This window comes from Lacerta agilis, chromosome 3 (assembly GCF_009819535.1).
Source record: "Lacerta agilis isolate rLacAgi1 chromosome 3, rLacAgi1.pri, whole genome shotgun sequence".
NCBI classification, from domain to species: domain Eukaryota; kingdom Metazoa; phylum Chordata; class Lepidosauria; order Squamata; family Lacertidae; genus Lacerta; species Lacerta agilis.
In genome coordinates this window covers 92,555,545-92,578,325 of record NC_046314.1, presented here as the reverse complement: position 1 = coordinate 92,578,325, position 22,781 = coordinate 92,555,545, and the positions used below count along the sequence as shown (strand labels likewise).

The window sequence follows — 22,781 nt, the reverse complement described above, 5'->3', positions numbered from 1 at the left end:
AGTATTTCTGACCATGGGATCTCACCCAGTAGTTCTTTAAGCTTTTTGAAGTTGGCCTTCTTAAAGTCCAGAGTGCAGTTTTCCCGTGCCTCTGTATCATGAAACCCAGGAGGGACCAGGTCCAAGATGGCAGCAGAGTCATTTACAATCCCAAGGGCTTCTGCTCCAATTGGAATCTTAATGGCATTTTCATTTGAGTAGGGACCAACTGCCAGACTATATAGAGAATGCCGGGCATTAGCTAATTTGGTCCATAGAGATGTAAGAGTACAGTATTTCCCACTATCTTCCTAGTGATACTGTCACTCAAATTGTAGTTTCCAAATGGAACTGAGAGCTTTCTACTTCTCTATTATTATTATTTTTATCTGTATGTAAAAATTCTTCAAAAGATCCCAGGGATATCACATCCACATTATAGTTAACTTTAGAAAAAGAATCCATACCATTGCCATTATCACTGAAATTACATGGTAGTTAGCAAATAATTGGTCTCCTGACCCCCTAACCCTCTGTTGCCTTTACCCTGATATCTAAATCAACCCAATGTTCTGCACATCCAAGGGGAACATTGTTAGTGCTCTGTATGGAAGTTGTAAAATGCACCACAGGACTGCCTATAATGGAACTGTGAATGTAATTAATGGGGTGTAGAACTTATCGTAGGTTTTGTCTTCTGTACTTAGAAATAAGCTGCTTTTTATAGTTAGTTTAAATGTCAACTTCAATTATAAACATTTTATTATTTTTGCCTGTTCAAGTCAGGACAGTGTTTCCTTCACAAATGCACAGCTTCTTATATAGTACTTCCACCCTTTGCGGCAGCATGTTTTGGTTGCAAATCTCAATAAGCAATTAATTTCAGCTTTTGGAGCTACTGTGACTTGATATGTTCTTACAGGTACCCTGATAAGCTATTCCATATTTTGTTCATGGAAATAATGAAGACATGGATTTGTTGGGCAACTCCTCCCCATGACACATACATACACATGTGGCTCTTTGGTGTCTAGAATCACACAAACATATATCCACGAGCTGTTATCACCCAACTGGCCATTCATATGACCTGAAACCTGTTTCATGCAGGAGGAGACAGTGGATGCATCATTCTCCTAGCCCAAATACATGTACTGCAGATGATGGGGGGAGCATGCACCAGACTGGGGTGGGGCATAGCAGTAACAAACTGTAAATGTTTCAGGTCAAGTATCTACAAAGTTTAGCCTGCCAAATAGTACCTTGAACCTGTATATATTGACCAGGGTAACACAAATACAAAACACTTTGAGCTGCACTTTGAGAAATGGCAAACTGTCATTCTGGCTGCAGCCTCTCAGGTCACATTAAGTGCAACACCAGAGGGTCATCTGGCCATTGTATGGGTTTCAGGGCTACAGAAGACTGTTGGAACTGTGAAACTCCTCAGGGCCCATATTGCTCTTTGGGTGCTGGCTGTTCAAAATGCATTTGCACCTAGGTGCACTGGTAGTCATCTACTGGACATAAAGACCTAACAGGTAAAAAGGGTACATTTGATAGTTCATAAATTTAGCTGTTTGATACCTCTGTGTATGAGTAGCTACAGGGTATTGCAGCCATCTATTTATGTGGACACATTGGGATTGGAAGAGTAAGGAATACCATGTTTTGCTGCCACTACAAAATCTCCTATAATCTTGACTAGGTTTCAGTATAAGATCTAGAATCTTTCATAATGGACAATTTACTACATCTATAAAGTTATTGTAAAGATGTAAAGATACATCACACAAAACAACTAGAACTGAAATTATAACTCTGCCTTGTTTCCAAGAATGAGATCCAACTTGTTGTAGACTTAACAATTGTGTATTCCTGTTATCACTACTATTCAGCATAAATACTGAAGATACTTATACTAATCTTAACAAAGCACTTGAAAATATTAAACCAGATTGTGATACCAATTTGAAAATTTAGTATACTCAACATTGAAGGAGGACTGGCCACCTTTTGAGTTTTGTATTTGGTGATTTAAAGAACAAACAAACAACTGTTGCTCACATCAGATTCTGCATTTTCTGCACTTGTAATGTGAATGGAAAATACGTACTGACTAAAAAATGTATTTCTTATCATTTCTGTCCTGCAATAAAATGTTCACAAGTGACACATTCCTGACTTAATTTCTCCAAACTATTCTGTAGCAGGGATTTGATCACATACATGCAAGATTAAGTCTGTGCAATTAATGTGGATTAAAGCCTCCTGGCCCAACAAACCCACTTTTTACACTAAGCAAAATGATGATGAAATGCACTAGAAAGTGTGGGATAATGATAAATTCATAGGAAGTCATATCTTCAAGTTCTCTCCATTGCTTTCTGTTGTTTGCTTCTTGCTTCCATGTAACCTCCACCCAAGCAAATGAGAATAAATGCTCAATAAAGAGCAGGCATTTATATAACCTCCATGCAAGCTTTGTGCAAACAAATCAGGACGAATGCTTAATAAACAGGTCATCTGGAAGCAACCTAAGAGGCATTCCTGGTGTACCATGTTTAAAACAACAATAAATGGTTTAATGGCTATGGAAATAGTCCTAGGCAATGATTCACAGAACAAATAATAATAGTGACATATCCCATCGTCCACACTCAGTGCTGTGCATATCTGAGAGCAAGCCTCTTGTTAAAATTCCTAATTGCTTACAAATTATTCTGAAATAATCAACAGTGCTATGTTGAAGGCAGATTAGCTGCAAACTTAAATTAACTGACATATTACAATAGTTATTTATAACTCTTAGTCTATCAAAGACCTCGCTAATAGTATCTTGTACTCAACTTGAATTGATTTCTTAGTGTAACTTTTGTATAATTCTTAAGGATGCAGGGGGAATGCTAGGAGACCAAATATTCATTTGGTACTTTTAAAAATTGTACTTTAAAAAAAAAATCAGTTATTTTTAAAGTAGCAGCAAGTATCTGCAAACAAGACTGCCACGTGTTTACTGGCCTTGTTCATGTACCAGAATTGAGCAGGTGAAGCATTCTCTACAATTTACCTCTATACCAGGAAAAAGTTTCACCTGCTAAAATTCAGTTGCTCATAAAGCCATTGGCCCAGAGTCACTAAGAAAGGTGACAAAATTCTGGCTACAGTAACTGTGATTAGTTATTTAGAATGAAAAGCTTTGGCCAAGTCAGATTTTATCACCTTGCAGCACTTGGACATTCCTGTAAATTACTTTTTAACCCTCCTTCTCCTCTATGTTGGACAGAGTACTATGCATGCTGTATCCCCACCCTATTTTATCCTAAAAACTTATGAGGTATTTCAAGATGGCTGAGCAGAAACAGAACCATATTCTAAGTCAAGCACTACTACATCACATAGGTCTGCATTTGTAAGCTAAACAAACAAATTTGCACAAACTATTATTTGGATCACAGTGCTGTTATCCTTCAGTTTTTCACACTTCTCTGAATTTTGAAATACTGTTCTTGGCCACACAAAAAAAGAAATAGCCCAGAAAATTTACCCAACTTCATTTAAAGGTTCATATTTTGGGTTGAAATACATACAAAAGTGCATATTTTAGATTGAAATGCATATAAAAATTTGTGTTATGTGGATTTTCATACTTTTTTAAAAAAGATCACAGCTTGATGCAGAAACAGGATGCAGCAGACTTATGAACAAACACATCTGAAAATGACACAGACCTGAAACAGACTTATCCTTCCATCCCCTAGTCAATCACTTTAATCCCTTTACTACTACTTTTTTTAGAAAGTAAAAATGCAAGATGAATCAACAAATAAAACCTCTAAAAGTCAAAAGTTATGGTAAAATGCTATAAAAATCAACATGTTATTAAGAGGTGTCAGTTCAGTTGTTCAAGAAATGCATTAAGCAAAGGAATGCAGTACATGTGAACCATCAAAAGGGAGCACTTTTGAGCCACTAAAACAGCAAAGCAAGGCTGAAAACTTCTGTCTCCTAGCTATAGACAATGATACTATCTCAGGTATTTTATGCGCTAAAATGATCATTAAAAATTAAGCACCACATATAAGCTGCCATTTAGAATATTAATTTACCTTTACTAATCATCTTTTTAACTTGAGGCTAAAAGAGTTCACTTACCATTCGGATACTCTGGCTTCATCCACGAGATATTAAAGGAGTCAGAGGAATAAGACTGGGTTTCGGGAGCAGGAACACCTTCTGGTGTACTCTCAGTTGTTGTTGCTGAGTTAGCTTCACTTATCGTGCAGCCACCTCCACTGCAGGCCTTTTACAAAATAAAAAAATAAGTCACAACAATAAATCTATAAATACACCCCCAGCAGATGTCAATCAGAAAAAAAGCCAGAACTCAAGAGGCTTTGTAAAGACTTATATTGATTGTATATTTTTAGATCTCAAACAAAACATGATCCCTTCATACCTTTTCACTTGTTTGTGGGGATTTATTTTAAGTTAAAGTTACACAAAGCCTATGAAATGGCAGGAAAGATCCTTTCCCAGGAGCAGGCCTCTCCAGAGAGTGAGCTGTGTATCACTCTTTCCAACTGCCTGCTTCTTTTTCAACAAGGATGCCCAGGAATTAGAGAGGAAAGGCTGCTTCTGTGTGAAGGGGTGAAGGCTCCCCACGTGAATAATTGGAGCTGAAAAATGCAGGGATGTAAGCTTGTAAGCATTTGCTTTTCTTCACATTATTTATTTAGGCTGCTAACTTGTAGGATACTTAAATATTTAAAAAAAAAACATTTTGGAAAGGTAGTTTTCTTGCTTTTCAATAGAAAAGCACTGGATATGCATATAATCAATATTAAAACATATAATACATGCTTATATATATCTCAATACCCACGTTCTAAGCTTAACTTTATTACTTAACATAACACAAAACTTTACCATTTGTTATGAAATTTAAAAATTATAAGTGCCTTAGTTTTTATGAACATAACTATTATAGGTATCACACGTAAAGATGCACTCTAATTATACCTTAGTCTTTGTTAGTTGGGAAAACAAAGTTATTATTTTTTAGGAAAAGTTGAAACTAAGTAACAGAAAGTCAGCACTGTAGCAAACGAAAGGAAGGTTTTATTATCTGGGCCTGAAACAGTATAAAATGCCTGAGGACTTTCACACACAAAAAGAAGAAACTTGTTTTTATAGTAAGCACTTGTAAGAAAAATCCCATTGGATAATTAAGGAGTAACAATAAAATTGGAAATTCAGTCACATTTTAGAAATATGATTGAAGAGTTCACTTTTATTTAATCATTGTACTTAGATAAGTTACAATGATGTGCACATTTGCCTGAGAGATTGTTTCTAAGTAAAATGGATAGGAGTAGCCTAGAAGTGTAATAATAAATCGAGATGGACAAAGCTAACCCATAAAGAGGTAAAATTCTGTCCAAAAGCCCAGACAGGGGCTAATGGGCCATAGAATACACAAATTGCGACCTGGCAGGATCACCCTATCCGATTGTGTTACGGGTCACCATCTCTTCATGAAGGATGGATAAAAGAAACCAGTTGCATTGTTGAAAAGGTTGTTGTTGTTCAGTCGTTCAGTCGTGTCCGACTCTTCGTGACCCCATGGACCAGAGCACGCCAGGCACCCCTATCCTCCACTACCTCCCACAGTTTGGCCAAACTCATGCCAGTCGCTTCGAGAACACTGTCCAACCATCTCATCCACTGTCGTCCCCTTCTCCTTGTGCCCTCCATCTTTCCCAACATCGGGGTCTTTTCCAGGGAGTCTTCTCTTCTCATGAGGTGGCCAAAGTACTGGAGCCTCAACTTCAGGATCTGTCCTTCCAGTGAGCACTCAGGGCTGATTTCTTTAAGGATGGATAGGTTTGATCTTCTTGCAGTCCATGGGACTCTCAAGAGTCTCCTCCAGCACCATAATTCAAAAGCATCAATTCTTCGGCGATCAGCCTTCTTTATGGTCCAGCTCTCACTTCCGTACATTACTACTGGGAAAACCATAGCTTTAACTATACGGACCTTTGTCGGCAAGGTGATGTCTCTACTTTTTAAGATGCTGTCTAGGTTTGTCATTGAAAAGGTTAACAATATCCAAAACTCCAATAAAACAGCCCTGAATGCTGCTTTTCTCTTAATTTCCCCAGAGTTCACACATCACACTAAACCATGGTTAACATTAACCATGGTCAATGTTACACAGAGTCCATGAATCATAGATAAAGCCAAGGTGCCTGGCAGACAGTCATTTAAATCTTGGTTTATTACATAACAGAATCAGTGGTGCCAAGTCTCCCGTATTGGCTGGGAACCTCCCGTTTCTAAACATGTTTCCCACTGCTCCCCCGGATGACTGAAAAACCCGTATAATTCCCGGGTTTACAAAAGGACTGTTTTCTGCCCAGCTCACAAGTCAAGGGTGATGAAGGGTTAAAGGCGAGAGGGAGAGGGAGAGGGAGAGGCCACAAGGTCTGCGTTTCGGCCACATGGCCGCTAGGTGGGGGTGGTGTCCTATGAAACTGTCCTATGTAAACTCCATTCTTCCTGCTCCCATCACACCAGTGCCCACAGCTCGCCTCTCCCCGCCCGCCCCGCTTCAAAGCAACAACACACCAAAACACATGCTCACTCCATCTCCCATTTTTTTCCAAATAAAAAAAAAGGAAGGAAAGAAATGGAAAGGGGGGGGGGAAGAGAGGCACCTTTCCCTCACGGTTGCGGCACAGTGATAAGGGGTAGCGAACATCTCATACCTGGTGTGAATGTTAATCAGCCAGGAGTTCTCCTTTTCCCCAAGACAGGGAACTGTATCATTCCAAATTTATTAGAACCTCCTCCACTGCATCTTTGAAAAACCTTCTTTGTCACCCTCTTCCCGGTTGGCCTGCTGGGTGGGAGACTGTACTTGCACAATGTACAAATATGGAGTTTACATTGCTGCCCCGCCCACTTTTGATTCTGGCTCTGCCCACCACTGCCATGTGACTGTACCCAGATAGGTGAGGCTGCTGATCCCTTATTTTCAAATTTGAAAGTTGACAGCTATGAACAGAATACCTACCTGTAACTAGAATAGTTACAGTAAAAGCACCAGGGAGAGCAGCTGAGCCTTGAGAGAGGTCTGAGTTTTCTGTAACCCCACTTGTGGATTTGTAGCTTTGGGGTGATGACAGCCCAGGATCACTCATAACTCTAAGCTATGGTTCAATGTAACTATGGTTTATAAACCAACCACAGAGCTTGGTTAACCAGCAAACTTTACTCATAGTTAATAAACCATAGTTAAGGGACTGAGCTAGGTTCACATATAACCCTAAGCCCTAGTTTTTTGGGTGGTAATAATAATACCTTTAATAATAATACCTTTATTGTCAATGTACAATCTGTGTACAATGAAATTAACCGAGCCTCCCCGCCCCCCCAAACACTCAATCTTATTGCACTTTGCTTGTCACACAACACACCAACCCCGAAAGTCAGTTGCACTATAGGGAAGACTGAAAGTTTCTAGAATATGGTCTGTGGGGCTGCACAGAGACTGCAAAAATTGCATTATGGTATACATTGATCTGAAAGTGACAATTAAATGGAAATCAATGCATATATGTAAGGTGTAGATTGTTTACATAAGCACAGCAGTTCATAATTCATTAATGAAGACTCAACAAGCTATCACACAGAAAAATACTAAGTGTTGTATTTTTTTAAAGGGGGAGGGGAATGGGATCAATGTCCTCTACTGTGAATAAATGAAATATAGTGTGTGTGAATGCATTTTGTGCAATTTTTTGTCATATAGCCACATCACTTTCATCATGTGGAGCCATCTGCTTCCATTCACTTTTAGAATGTATTCCTGTACAGTGGTACCCCGGGTTACGTACTTAATCCGTTCCGGGTTATAGTATGTAACCTGAAAAGGATGTAACCCAAACAATTTGTTCTGCACATGCGCTGACTGAAAAAACCGAACGCCCCCCGAAAAAACACAAAAAATGCTCTGCGCATGCGCAAATCACACGCGCGTCAGGTTGCAGTTCCAGGTTAGTAGAGTTCGTAACCCGAAAAGTATGCAACCCGAAGCGTACGTAACCCAAGGTAGAACTGTACATGTCTGCTCAGGATTTAGTTCCCCTGAATCTGGAAACCCCAGAAAATGGTTCTAGGATTTTAGACTCCACTGAATCTGCAACCATCTACTCTACAGCCTCCTCTCATTTGCCCACGTCACTATGCAGCAATTAGAATCAGTAGCAATGGGAACTGAATGGGATCAGAGGAAGGAAGGCAGCTGGGGAGGAAAAAAGAAGAAAGAGTAAGAGAGAAGACTGGACGGTTGTTGCCTGTGTGCACACACATATGTGTGCTTGTGAACGAGGGAGGAGAGAGATTACGCAAATGAATAGGTGATGTAAATGTTCAAGAAAGAAAGAGTGTGGGGTGACTCTAGCCCTGTCCCTTTTGACTGTAGCCCCTACTTGCCATAGGCATGTAGCCCCAAAAAGTTCTCAACAGAGGAATGTACTCCTTGTGATGAAAAGGTTTTTCCAGCCCTGTTCTTGGCAAATATCCAGCTAGATAAATCACAAAACTAACAGTTTCATCATACCTTGCTGCTGAAAAGGTGAAGCTAGGTGTAAGATCAGTTGCAATCACACACCACTATTTACTCCATAGGGCAAAACACACCTGTTATTCCTATGGTATCTGCACCTATAGTCAGCCAATTCATTCTAACTTAATGTGCCAAGGTATCAGTGGGGCAACCTGGATGTAGTCCTAAAATAAGGGAAGAAAAGTAACCTGTGGACATGTGAAGAGTGCCTTTTCCTCAGCACTGAATAGCTGCAGTCTCCTGCCTCCTCATACTCTTAGCATTAGTACATATAAGGGTCTGCTTACAAAATGCTGGGTCATGTATACTGTCTCAAGCTCCTCTGACATAAGATGGAAAATAAATAAAAATGAAGCACAGCACTACTTTCATACCAAAGGATAAAACTAGAGTTCGCTGAAAATCATCTTTTTTTTATTAAAAAAAAGAGCTATTCATTGTAGATTATACTTAGAAAAGGCAATCATACTGCTTTTAAAAGTCAATTTAACAGGCCACTTAATGCTTATGGTTTGAACAACAGATGTAGCCACATCCTTAAGTTACATTCATCCCTTCCCAATGATTTCAGTTGGACCATGTGTGATTGAGTGTGTTAACTGCATACAAAACTGCAGGAAATGTACACAATACTCTAGTAGTTTACTATGCTGAAATACCCAAAGGACAATCAAATGCTATCAACATGGATTCTAAGTCATCCTTAATTAGTCTGAATGTCCTTGCTTTGGTGGACTCTGAGTCAGATCCTTATAGTTACTTGAAGGTAAATTATTTTCTTCGTGGTATAATGTGGTGTAATATTTAGAGCATTCAAGAGCATGTTGAGCAAAATGAATGCATACAGAGTGTCTACACATAAATGTAAATGTATTCATAATCAAGAGCAGAATATTTTTCTATGGCATTTATCAAAGCAAATGTCCTTATATAGGTATTACTATAAAATGATGAGAGTGTTTAAAACAAATAGGGACAATCTCATGTTTATATTCAAGGTATTTTCAGTTGTACCATGGAACTTAAACTGTTCTGTAATCAAAAAAAGAAAAAACGCACACCAAAGGAAATGACTGCACAAAAGAACAGCAATGACATTTAAAAGACATTTTAAAATGCTGCTGGTTTGCAATAAACACCTTCCCCCACTTGTATTTTCTCAAACTTACTTTTGTGGGGATTTACAGAGAAATTTCACCACACCAAAAATAAAGAAGATATGGTGGAAATTGAGACTTGGTTAAATATGAGCATCTACAGAATTTAAGGCAACACAAGATGCCTTTATGCAATAGTGATGTGTGAACTCCCTTGGCTCATACTCACTTTGTGAACACATGAACAACATATCTAGTCTTTCTGAGTGTGTGCAGAAAGATGGCAAAGGTCAGTGGATTAAGCAACCCTTCCCACCAGCCACCTTGTGTTCCTCCACTCTCTCTGGGCTCCTAGGCAATCCCCTGTACCTTCCTTCTCCCAGACTTGCCAAGTTCTCCACACCCCTCCCTCCGCTGGAGTACCTACAAGAATACTGCAACACCTGTGCCTGGGATATAAGGAATGCTAGAAAACAAAGTTCTGCAGAGGTCTTGACTCAGGAGTCCTTGAAACTATGCTTTTCCAATGAGCACTGGACTCTTGTGTCCCATGGCACACTGGTAGAGGGAGGGAGGGAGGGAGGAGAAGTGGGAGAGCTTCTTGCCACCAGTAGCAGTGTCTCATCCATGCTATGAAGTAGGTTTACGAGAAGGAAATGGGATACAGAAGAGGAAGGGAGAGCCAATTTGGTGGCAAGGGGACCAGCAGTGTGTGAACTCAATACATGCCCAAGCCCAAATCATTAAAAAGGCCAGGGCTTGTACTGGGCTGATGCTTTTTTGAAATGGGGAAGGAGGTTGTTGCAAATTGAATTTAACTTCCATCATTAATATGTAGTGAACTGTGGAAGTTATTTCATTTCTGTGATCCCCTCTGGAGCTTTGGTGGAGTCAATTGTTTTCAAAACTATGGGGTGAGGAACTGGTTGGTTTTGCCTATCCCTTCTTTAAAAACAACAATCCCTTTCTTTGGCATTAACATGTTGTTGCAAAACTCGCTTAAAGTTATACAAAATTTAAAATTATGCTTCCGACACCCTTCACAATAGTCAAAAGGAAGCATAAATATAAATACACATAAAAGATATCTATTTGACTTTTTCATTAGTGTGTGTGTGTGTGTGTGTGTGTGTGTGCATGCGTGCATGTGTGCAACTTACTGCAAGCTTAATGAAGTATTCAGTACCAGCGGAAAGATGTCGGATGGTATAGTGCTGGAAAAGATCTGTAGAATTATAGGTGACATTCCAAACTGTGGAATTTTTCTCATTATTGGCAATGTAGAGAATATAGCGCTCCAGGTTGCCATTTACATCCTCTGGTGCTTTCCACCTGAAAATAAAAGCAAGACATAATTGCATTCAGAAAGCAACTCACACAACTACTGAAATACAAAGTTTAAAGGGGGGAAATCCTTATAGTAATTACTTAAAGGATGAAAAATAATCTGGTCATCAAACAGTCTGGGGAAAATATTGAAGTAACACATGTGGCAACATGAAACATTCTTTAAAGGTAATATTTGTACTTGGAGCCCAAATGATTGTGACAATATCTTCAAGGTAAAAGCTTCATGCTGATGGTATCACAAGCATTTCCCCCCCCCCCTGTGGCAATCTTTGCACTGAGGCTATGGCCATATGTAGGATACACTGATTGCATAAAGACAAAATGGAAATTAAGTTGGCAAGTGATAATCAAAGGTTCACAGAGGCACTAAACTAATCACTTCTATGCATTTAATCATAATAAATTTAATTTTTGTCACAAACCCTATCTGTGATTGAACTCACTTGGATTCTTGCATAAACAGATAAAACATTTGTGTCATCTTAAAAGGGGGTGGGGCGAGAGAGAGATTTGGCTTACCTGTGAATTCCCATTCTCCATGGTACCAGGGTGAGGCAGTATTGCTTACTGAGATAGATCCTCATCCTGGTCACCATTTGGGGGACATCTTGCAAACAACACCAAGAGAAGACTTTCCAGAACACCAAGAGCAAGCCCCAGATGCAAAGAAACACTTCAGGTATTAAGAGGTGCCCCATTGCAATTGCCAATGGCTTGTCAACAACAGTATGAACTATGCTAAAACTTCACCAGAACTTTAACAGATTTAAAAAGAGAGAGAGAGAGAGAAATGTAATATGCTAAGAAGATGACCACCCCTTATACATGAACTATCCAGAGTTACTGGAAGGTGGGCAATACTGGACCTAGTAACTGAAAGGTTGGAGAGAGGAATTCTATAAACGTCTTAAGAACACCTGAGTGAGTAGACTGGCCTACACTATGACCATTCAGAATGAGAATCCACAGGTAAGCCCAGGTAAGATAGGGGCACTATATTACTCGGATGTAGAACATAGGAAGCTGCCTTACTATTGTGCAACTATAACTGGTAACAGGTCTCTAACAGAGGTCTGTCACTTTTTTATGTATGCATGTTTATCCAAATACACTCCAAGCAGTAATAAATGGTAATAAAAACAGAATAAAACAAGCCATATATAGGTGTATGTGTGTATGTGTTCCATTGCGCCAGAAGTGGCTTAGTCATGCTGGCCACATGACCCAGAAAAACTGTCTGCGGACAAATGCCAGCTCCCTCGGCCTGTAAAGCGAGATGAGCACCGCAACCCCACAGTTGTCTGTGACTAGTCTTAACTGTCAGGGGCCCTTTACCTTTACCTTTTAAAGGTTTTGATACCTCATACTATCTGTTCATAGCCCTTTGCTGGCTTCTTCTACTAAGACAGGCATGGGGAAACTTAAACCTACCATGTCTCTTCAACTGGCCCTTAGTATGCCCCGGAGGCCATGCTCTCACCTCAGATGATTGGGAGTGCTCAGTTATCACCTCCATTGCTGAGTAGCCTGCAGGGAGGGTAGCCCCTTTCCCACATGTGATGACAGGAGGGTGAAACCCTGGTAGCTGGATTTTTTGTAACTAGAGGCAGCAAGAATTGAACATGTGACCTTTAGCATGAAAAGGATCACTGCTGTCTCCATTGAAACCAATGGAAGCTTCAGTGCTGGTGCTAATAGCAAGAGTTTTTGAGGGAGAGGATTAATTGTTTTAGTGGGACAGGATTAAACCCATTTCCTGGTAGGGGAAAAACTAGACACATCAAAGGTAACCTCACATTTAAATTCACATTTAGTTTGAGTCAAAGTCATAGACTCTGCTAAGACCCCAACTAGGCAAGGCCAATCTGGGAGTCCCTTGCTGCCACATGCAAGTTGAGCATTCCCAGAGACCAAAAGAGAAGCAGCCAAGTTGTCCCAAACTGAAACCACTGGTGAAAGAGGAAAGTCTATACTTAACTGTGCATATACTGTTTTAGAATCCAAAACGGTCAGGACCGGTGCATCCACATGAGCTGGTGGCAGCTGTGCTGTAAACAAGGTGACCTGGGAGCTATTTGTACAGCCAACAATTGTGCAAGCAGTGACGAGAAACTGGTGTGCTGTAAAAACTCGTAATTCTACAAAAGGAGGAAACAGGCATGGCACTTAATTTTTTCCTTAGGATTTCATAAAGGACTGGATCAGAAACACTGAAAAGAAAGCACATATCTACCACATATTTTGCACTTTTAAGCAGGACGGTGGTGGAGGAGTTAGAATATTATAAACACTGTTAGCATAGTTATTGATCTCATTTTGTTCCATATATCTTCTTGCAAAACCCAGCTACTGAACAAAAGCAGAAAATGTAATATAGAAAAAAGGCATATGCATTAATCTGTTTCATACTATTTTATGTATAAAACATAGTGAACACTCCCATATATACATCAGTCTTAATATGCTCAAAGGGTTGTTTTCTCTCATAAAATGTGTTAGATAATACATATAGCTATTATGATATATTTCATAATATCTCATATGTGAAATTTCCCTGAGGTCTTGAAAATTGTAGCCTTCTGTAAGGCTCTGTCTACATTAGCACACACTTCCTTTCCTATTTAGCTCTTCCTCTACTAGAATTAACTGTTTTTCCTGAAAACATACATTTCTTTATCTCCTAACAACCCTATGGGTTTCTGGCTCCCTGCAATAAATTCAGAATGTGTGCAGCTCATGTAGCTTCCAATAGCTGAGTTGTAAGGTTCTGTGGAAAGGGCGGGAAGAACTTTGAAATGTGAATGTGAAGCAGTTGTGTTCCAGGATCATGGTATACTTGAGACTAATATAGACTAAAAGAAATAAGCTGGCAAAAATAGCAAGGTTGTCGAGGTGGCTGGGTACCATGGTGGAAATTCATGGGCAGGGTATAAATAATACAATTATTATTAAAATGGAATACAGTATATCAGTGTTAAGAAAAATTGGTAGAAATTCTTAAGTCTTTAGTAAATAAACATATTTCAAGTGAAAAAACCAAGACAGTCTACAATGAATGTTCACCCTTCCCAGGTGGGATGCGGTTGTAGCCCCTCACCCTCTGCCTCCATCCTGGAAGACAGCTATTGCATGTTTGCCTTCCGTTTGGGAATTCCCCTGGCTGGCACAATCTCAAGGTAGGACTTCCTAATGGAATCCAGTTTCAAATGGGCCAATCAGAGCTCCCACCAGCTGGGCAGTGCCTCGCTGGCTGGCCAGGGATTGGCTGCTGCCATGCCCATGACAGGTTTTGTAAACTAATAAAATCTTTAATAAAAATAATTTTTAAAAGAGAGAGAGAGAGCTGGCTCCACTTGCTTTCCGCAGCACTGTTGGTTGAAGAGCAAACCCTTTCACCCTTCCTCATCTTTAATCACTCTTTTACATTTTAGGTTAATTTCACATCATTTTAACCATATTTCGCTTTTCATGTAGCTGCTTTAACTTAATTTCATCCCCTAGGTTGTATTCTGTCTAACAATTTGGATTCTTGGACTTCTTGACCTTGCTGTGGTTGCTGTATTCAGAGCCAGGAAGGAATTTCCCTGTAAACAAATCGGCTGGTAGAAGAGAAGAAGAGTTTGGATTTGATATCCCGCTTTACACTACCCGAAGGAGTCTCAAAGCGGCTAACATTCTCCTTTCCCTTCCTCCCCCACAACAAACACTCTGTGAGGTGAGTGGGGCTGAGAGACTTCAAAGACTAGCCCAAGGTCACCCAGCAGCTGCATGTGGAGGAATGGAGACACGAACCCAGTTCCCCAGATTATGAGTCTACCACTCTTAACCACTACAACACACTGCCTCCTACACCAGTACACCACACTGGTCTAGAGGTTTTGCCTTTCCCCAAAGCAAAACGTCACAACTTTTGGAGGTTAAGGCATTGGGTGGAAGCCTGGTCTTCAAGCTTTGGGGGAAGTGGTGCACCTGATCAGAGATGGTAAGAGGAAATGTGATGTGTGGTAAAATATCCTTGATTCTGGCACCAGTCTTCTGTCACAGTGGTTTTGAGCCTCTTCAAACCTACAACCCTTCTTAATCTGATCATGTACCATGGAATCTACCCTTATACTATATATCTTTTTAATCATATACAGATTTATCCCAGCCTTTCCTTTCTCTCCCTTCATTATATTTATTCCTGCCTTTCTCAGGGAATAAATCTGCTTTCAAGCCAAGCCACAATGGATTACTCACTAAGGAAAACAATGGTTGCATGCCTCTAAACGTATTGAAGTTTCTCTCATGTCTTGTGGCATGACAAGTAGCCACAAGAATGGGAGAGAGAAAAGGTGCCCACGAGAAGAGCCCAGGCTACATTTCCTACAAGCAATGAGCTACAGAAACCACACGTTTAAATCAAACCAGCATCAATTACTTGCCACATCTGATCCGATTTGTACTTCTTGTCTGATATTGACCTATTCAAGTGCTTCATAATGGATCAATTGCTGCTACAGATGCAGGTAGGAACATAAATCTAAATCCAGGGCACTCCCCTAAAACTCTAAGGTTACTGTTTGTCAAGCCCTTCTGATTACAGCATCTTGTTTTCCATTTGCTTGATTGGGTTATTTGCATAAGAGCAAATGTAGGCAGTTGTGGGCATGAAAAACAGATCACTCTAAGATGCATTAGAAATGGATCCATGAGAATTATCCAGAGATGTGTTATGCGGAAATGCATCCCAGTATATGGAAACCTCACCAATTAACGTCAAATAAACTATAATTTACAATACAGATCACAAATTATATGCTATTTTGCAATTGATTTCATGCTTTTGTTGGAGGAATTTCATTGATCTCTATTTACAAAATGAACCAATAAGCAGGAAATGATTTTCTTTTAACTCTTCACAGAAATTGAATGGGTTTTATCACATTATTACTCACTCCCACATTAGTAAATTAAAAGTCAGCCATTGCCCCTTTTAATCTGTAAAATGGCATATGTTTCATCAACGCTATAATGCAGAATCTCTTAATTGTTTAAAATAATGGCATGTCTCTGCCCATTATTTTATTCTTCTGAAAAGTTATTTCTTCACTTCCTACCATTTATTCTTTAACCCAGTAGGGCCAGAACCTGTCGGACTACAGCTTCCAACAAGCCCAGTCAGCATGGCCAGGGCGTCAGAGATTATGGGAGCAAACAAACACATACACAAAAACACACTTTACACTAAGTCAAACCACTGCTCTATCTAGCTCAGTATTGTCTACACTGACTGACAGTGGCTATCCAGTGTTTCAGGCAGAAGTCTTCACCAGCCCTACCTGGATATGCCAGGGATTGAACCTAGTTCTTTCTGCATGCAAAACAGAAGCTCTACTGCACGGCTATGGCCTGTCAACGGTCTGTACAATAGCTGGGAGAGCCACATCTTTGATTTAACTATTAAGCTTCAAGTGTTTATCCTTACTTTAGTATGAGATGTGCCAGTTGCTATGAATGCAAAATATGGGCAAAAGTCTGTTTAAAGACTGCTGCTGTCTCAAAGCTACTGTTAAGAACATCAAGATACAGTATAAGCATAGCTCTGCTGGATCAAGGCAAGTTGCTCTTCTAGTCCAGCATCCTGTTTCCACAGTGGACAGCCACATGCCTGTGGGAAACCTACGAGCAGGACCTTAGCACAAGAGCACGCTCCCTTCCTGTGGCTTCCAGCAACTGATATTCAGAAGCTTACTGCTTCCGACCATGGAGGCAAAGTACAGCCATTGTGGTTAGTAGTCACTGATAGCCTTATCCTCCATGAATTTGTCCAATCCAAGTAATCCAGATGGGTGGCCATCACTATTTCTTGTGGGAGTGAATTCCAAAATTTAATTCTGCAATGTGATGATGATGATGATGATGATGAAGAAGAAGAAGAAGAAGAAGAAGAAGAGTTTGGATTTGATATCCCGCTTTTCACTACCCAAAGGAGTCTCAAAGCGGCTAACATTCTCCTTTCCCTTCCTCCCCCACAACAAACACTCTGTGAGGTGAGTGGGGCTGAGAGACTTCAGAGAAGTGTGACTAGCCCAAGGTCACCCAGCAGCTGCATGTGGAGGAGTGGAGACACGAACCCGGTTCCCCAGATTATGAGTATACCACTCTTAACCACTACACCACACTGGCTCTCTGGTTCCCTAAAGGCACCCCTGTAACACCTCTGTGGAGCTTCTAGAACAGGAATGCATGTGTGGCGGAGATTTTCTCCCAGAAGCACAGGGTCGACTCCACTGGGTTCCTATCAGGCAGAATGTGGGCTTCCTGATGCTGGATACATGACCAATGCCTTGGCCCAACCTACTCTTACTTGTAAGCAATAAAATTGTGGCCTAATCCAGTCCAATACCAGAATCCTGCATCCATTCTTTCAGCCCTCCCTGCACCAGTTGCAGACATCATACGCCTGTGGCAGCAGCAACAACAACCATAAGATTATAATCTCTGAGACTGCATTCCTATACACATTTACCTAGGAATAAACGTTGCTGTACTCAATTGAGTTTTTCAGAGTAGGCATGCATACAATTGCACTACGAATCTCTTTATTATGTAGACATGTTCCTAAACTTGTACATATCACTAACAACTCCCCTGGTAAGGGAACTGCTTTTTCTTTTTTCACTATCCATCATGCATATGCTTTCCAAAGAATGAAGGGAGGGGTGATAACTCTGCCCAGCATGCAGAATCAAGACTACAGGTTACGAACATTTCCCTTTGGTTAATAGCACAGCTGGCGGAACACCAGTGGCGATTGGTTGTGTACAGAGTGACATCAATGTAATAGCTCCTGTCAAAAAACTGATGTGCATATGAAGTTTCAGAGACTGTTTTTATGGTGTCGCTGACACCTAAACCATCGTGATATTGTGTTAAAATCTAGTGAACCTTGGAAGCTATAAATAATGCTTTCTGAGGCGTCTCTAGGAAAAGAGTAACAAAGGCCTCAAATGTTGTTTCCAAAAAACATCACTTCCATATAACAAAATAAGCCACTCTAGAAGTGTGGGAACATGTTGTGTATATTTAGTGATGGAAGAAAGATACTTTTAAAGGCTTTGCTTTCTTCTGCATGGCTTGAAAGAAAACTGAAACACAGTCTAAGCTTATGTATACAGTCATACCTCGTGTTGTATACGTTTCCGTGTTGCGTACATTCAAGTTACGCACCACCGCGACCCGGAAGTCCTCCATGGAGCACGTGCGGCATGCGGGTGCGCAGAAGCATTCTGCGCACTTCACACATGCGCAGAAGCGCAAAAACTTCCGGGTTTTTTCTTTTTTTCTTTTTGTTTGGTCGCGTTACGTACGCCCGGGTTACGTGGCGCGACCCGGAACGATTCGCATACATAACACGTGGTACCACTGTATTCTGGCTTTGATGCTAGAATTGCTAAACATTCTGTAGCAAAATTTTGGCTCACCTGAAGTTGAAAAATACATGTTAAAAAATTAATTAAAATTCAGAAACTGACCATATTTTTACCATTTGCTTAAAAAAAAGTTGCAAATCAAGATTCAAATTCCTATCATCATCCTGATGAAGCAGAGCTAACCTAAATGTGGTTTATCTATGTAAATATCCATCTGCATAAGGTTCATATATTGGCCTCAACCATTAGCCATATTTTTCACTATTAAATCTGAATTTCCTTGCATGGCTGGTTTAAATGAGGTCATTACATCGCTATCCGTGGCTTAATGAATATTTCTTTGCTTTCTCATTTCAATTAGTGAGGAGTCAAACATACTGGTCCCAATCCTGAAATGTCTTTGCTTGCATATAAACAAAGAGCAACTTCACTGAACTCAATAAAGATATGCACAATACCAAAGTCATTTCAACCTTAGTGCTACTATTAGAAATCCTGCTTTAGAGACAACCATTTTGGACAATTGTTTTACAATTCTGTTACATCAGGTTTATAACACTATAAATGGAAAACTGCTTTACTAATCGCAGCAAATCTGATTCTTACATCCTCACACAAAATACGCTTACTTGGAAGTGTGCATGCACACGAAAGCTCATACCAAGAACAAACTTAGTTGGTCTCTAAGGTGCTACTGGAAAGAATTTTGTTTTGTTTTTTGTTTTGACTATGGCAGACCAACATGGCTACCTACCTGTAACTGCTTACTTGGAAGCACAGCCTATTCATTCAGTTGATCTGACAAATCAGATCATATGGGTCAGACACTACAGTAACACTAAATCTGGGGTTTCTTTTTTTTTATAAGAATTTATTGATTTTTACAACAAACAAATAAAACACCCACATTAACCCAACACCTAACTGAAAATAGACAAATACATATACACCAATAATTCTTCTTATATCATCAAAAAAAGATCTTGATCGAATCTTGGCACAGACTTCCCCTGCCTTTCACCTTCGTTTCTAATACCAAATATTACTTTAATAACATCATATAAAGAATTAACACCTAATCTTGTTTTATAACATGCAAAAATTTAACAAAACTAACTTAACAAAAATTTAATCATATTATAACTTCATATTAATTCCACACAAAATTCTAGTTCTTAACACATTATTCTCAATATAAATCACCGCAAATATCCTCTTTCTCTATAACTGCTGTTAATAACAAAAATTTAAATATCTCTTTTCTTAGTCCAAAAACTTAAAATCTTGACACGCCGGTTTCAGGTTACAATAGTTTATCATTTTTTCTTTTTACCGTTAATACAGTTCACCCTATCCCCCTTCTGTCCATTTTCGTTAGTCGTCTTACTCCAGAGCCGCTCCTCAAAGTGTCATTTTTCCTTACAAGTCCACAGATCCAGACAAAAACCAAAACAGTCCTTGCATAGAGCTTCAGGGTACGCACATCCTCTTCTTCCAGCTTCTCCGGTTCACCATACCATTCTTCTTTTATTTGTAGACACAATTTTTTCACCGACGCTCCCGGGCTCTCACCTCGAGAGTTAGATATAACAATTCTCCTCGTCCTGGGTCTGCCACCCCCGAAGGACGTTTCATTTTTCCAGAGTCGCCAGACCATTCCATCCTGTTCTTCAATCATCCCCTTCAGTTCCATGCCAAGCCTCCCTTCCAATGCAGCCATTTCTTGTAAAGTCTCCTCTGTGGGATATATCTTTTCTGACATGTCCCGGTTCAAAATCTCCAATTTTCGGTTGAGCAGTTCCAGTCTCAGTATAATAATCCTTTGTTCATCACTCATCTCACAGTTCATCACCAGATCGAAAACAAAACCCAGCATGGCAGAAGCGGGCATAGGTGTCAAATTACAGTTTCGATTTTCAAACTTCTCCATCTTAATGCCAGTAACTTTCCACTCAATCACAATCTTTCGCAGCCATTTTCCCTGTATCCAGGGTGCAAGAACCACAGATTTTAAAAAGAGATATTATCCACAGACTTGTTCCCCAGAGGGAGATCAAAGAAGTCTCACTTGTCAAAATTCAAATACTTTGTAGCCATCACTGTAACAGCAGTCTCTTAAACTGGTTACTTTCTATCCCCCGAAGGGAGGGAGGCAGGCTTCCTTTCCAAATGTCACCCGGGTCGTTAAAAAAGTACAAAAGCGAGTCCAATCCACTACTCACGGCCACCGGGTTTCTTTAATTCCAAACTTGACAGGTAGAACATTGGCGCTCGTCGCGGGGGTGACCGCCGCTCCACGTCCCGGTTGGGGCATGTCCCCTATAGCCCGGCTCCATTGCCCCTTCACCCCCACTCCCCCTTTACAGGGGGAGTGAGGGAAGGGTTCAGAGCCACAGTGGGCACAGCCGGGGAGCCCGGGGTGCGGGACGCTCTTCCCGCACCCCACCGGAGCCCCGCTTTGCGGTAGCGGGGCTCCAACCCCCGGGACGGACTGGGTCGCCTCGCAGCCGAGGCAACCCACGACCGCTCCGCAATGGCGTCGCCGCCGGAAACTAAATCTGGGGTTTCTTTGAGTTTTGAGAGTGAAAGCATGCCAAAATGAGAGGTACCAAGTTTTAATCAGAATTAAGGCAGCTTTGTATGCTATGCACCAGCAGAACTTCCATGTACAAAACACCTACACATTTTACAGAGTGAAGGATGCAAACCTGAGTAAAATGTGGCAACGATTTTTAAGATATTCTCAATAACTTTTCCAGTTCACTTCATATTATTTTTTACAAGTATGTGGCGAGTTGTACTCAGACTTGGCAGGCTGAATGCAACAATTTGTACTCCAATGTTGCTCTGTCAGTACAGTAGTTAGTTATTTAGTAAATTTATAAACCACTTTTTAAATGGGCTACTTAAAGCAGCTCACAGCATATGTAAACATGTGTGGGTGCATCATCATCATCATCATCATCATCATCATTATTCATTCATTCAATTTATATACTGCCCTTCATCACAAGATGAAAATACAAGGTCAAAGCACAAATAAATAGTTTTTTTTTTAAAAAAAAAAAACCTCCCACAAACACATTTAAAAGGCTGTAGAATATTAATCAGCCAAAGGCCTGGTTGAAGAGGAACGTTTTCCCCTGGTGCCTAAAGATGTATAATGAAGGCACCAGACGAAACTCCCTAGGAAGAGCATTTCACAAATTTGGAGCCACTGCAAAAAAGGCCCGTTCTTGTGTTACCACCCTCTGGACATCATGTGGAGGAGGCACATTAAGAAGGCCTCAGATGATATACAAAAGGAGCAGAAACGATTATTCATGCATACATGAATAACTGCAATGCAAATACTACTAGCTCAGAGATGGAAAGAAGATGAAGTCCTGACCAGAGACTTGATGAAGTTGATGGAGTATGCTGAAATGGCGAAAATGACTTGGAAAATCAGAAACCAGGAAGATAGAAGCTTTAATAAGGAATGGGGGGGATGCAATTTACTTAGGAGAACACTGTAAACAACTAAAAACTTTGGCACACTTAAAGCAAAACAAAACAAAGCTGGTCCAGTTGGAGTGGGAACAGACCATTGGTCTTATAATCAACTCCCCCCTCTTTTTCCCGGAATAGTTCCGGCAGGGCAGTTGGTAGGTGCTGGGCAGGGGGGAGTCCAACTGCTCCCTGGACCCCCCCCCCCCCCCGCCCAGGCTGCTCTCTGAGTGCCACACCAGAGAGGAGGACTGAAGGATGGTGAGGAAAGAATGGTCTTTTTCTTATGCTGCCCACCTTCTATGGAATGTTCTCACCAAGGAGGCCCACCTGGTGCCAACTTTGTCATCGTATCGGCACCAGCCATTTTTTGTCTTCCCGGGCAGCACTAATGTTGGATGTTTGTATTCTCTTTTTACTTGTGCATCTTAATTATGGTATTTTATGCTCACTGTAAATAGCTTCTTGACTTTTGTGTGGGAAACATTATGTAAATCCAATAAACCTAATCTAACAACCCAATATTGTCTTTGCCTCCCTCCCTGCAACACATGTGGAACTCAGACTCTCCTGCTTGAAAGATTAGCTCTCATAATTCCACTGTAATAGAGACTGGCTATGGTTCTTCAGTGGAAGACATTCTGTGCATGTTCAAAGGCATTCTCATCCTAATTATTATTTTGTATGCTCCCATTTTGGCACTGAAAATAGGTTTCCAGCTAGCCTTGGCTTCCTGTGCACTACAAGCAGTAAATTAGGACTGAATGACAGAACAAAGGAAGGTGAAGCTGTAATGCAATCTATCATGTTCTACTGTTG

General features: G+C 40.5%; 1 protein-coding gene across 1 annotated transcript in view; it reads right to left on the bottom strand.

Annotated features, from left to right (window-relative positions):
* USH2A (usherin) overlaps nucleotides 1–22,781 on the bottom strand; it is a 454,712-nt gene that overhangs the window by 216,144 nt on the left and 215,787 nt on the right. The window contains exons 32-34 of the mRNA XM_033144773.1: nucleotides 13,037–13,196; nucleotides 10,869–11,040; nucleotides 4,135–4,282 (exon numbers count right to left, since the gene is read on the bottom strand). Of these exons, the coding sequence (XP_033000664.1) occupies nucleotides 4,135–4,282; nucleotides 10,869–11,040; nucleotides 13,037–13,196 (480 nt within the window). The remainder of the gene's footprint in view (nucleotides 1–4,134; nucleotides 4,283–10,868; nucleotides 11,041–13,036; nucleotides 13,197–22,781) is intronic.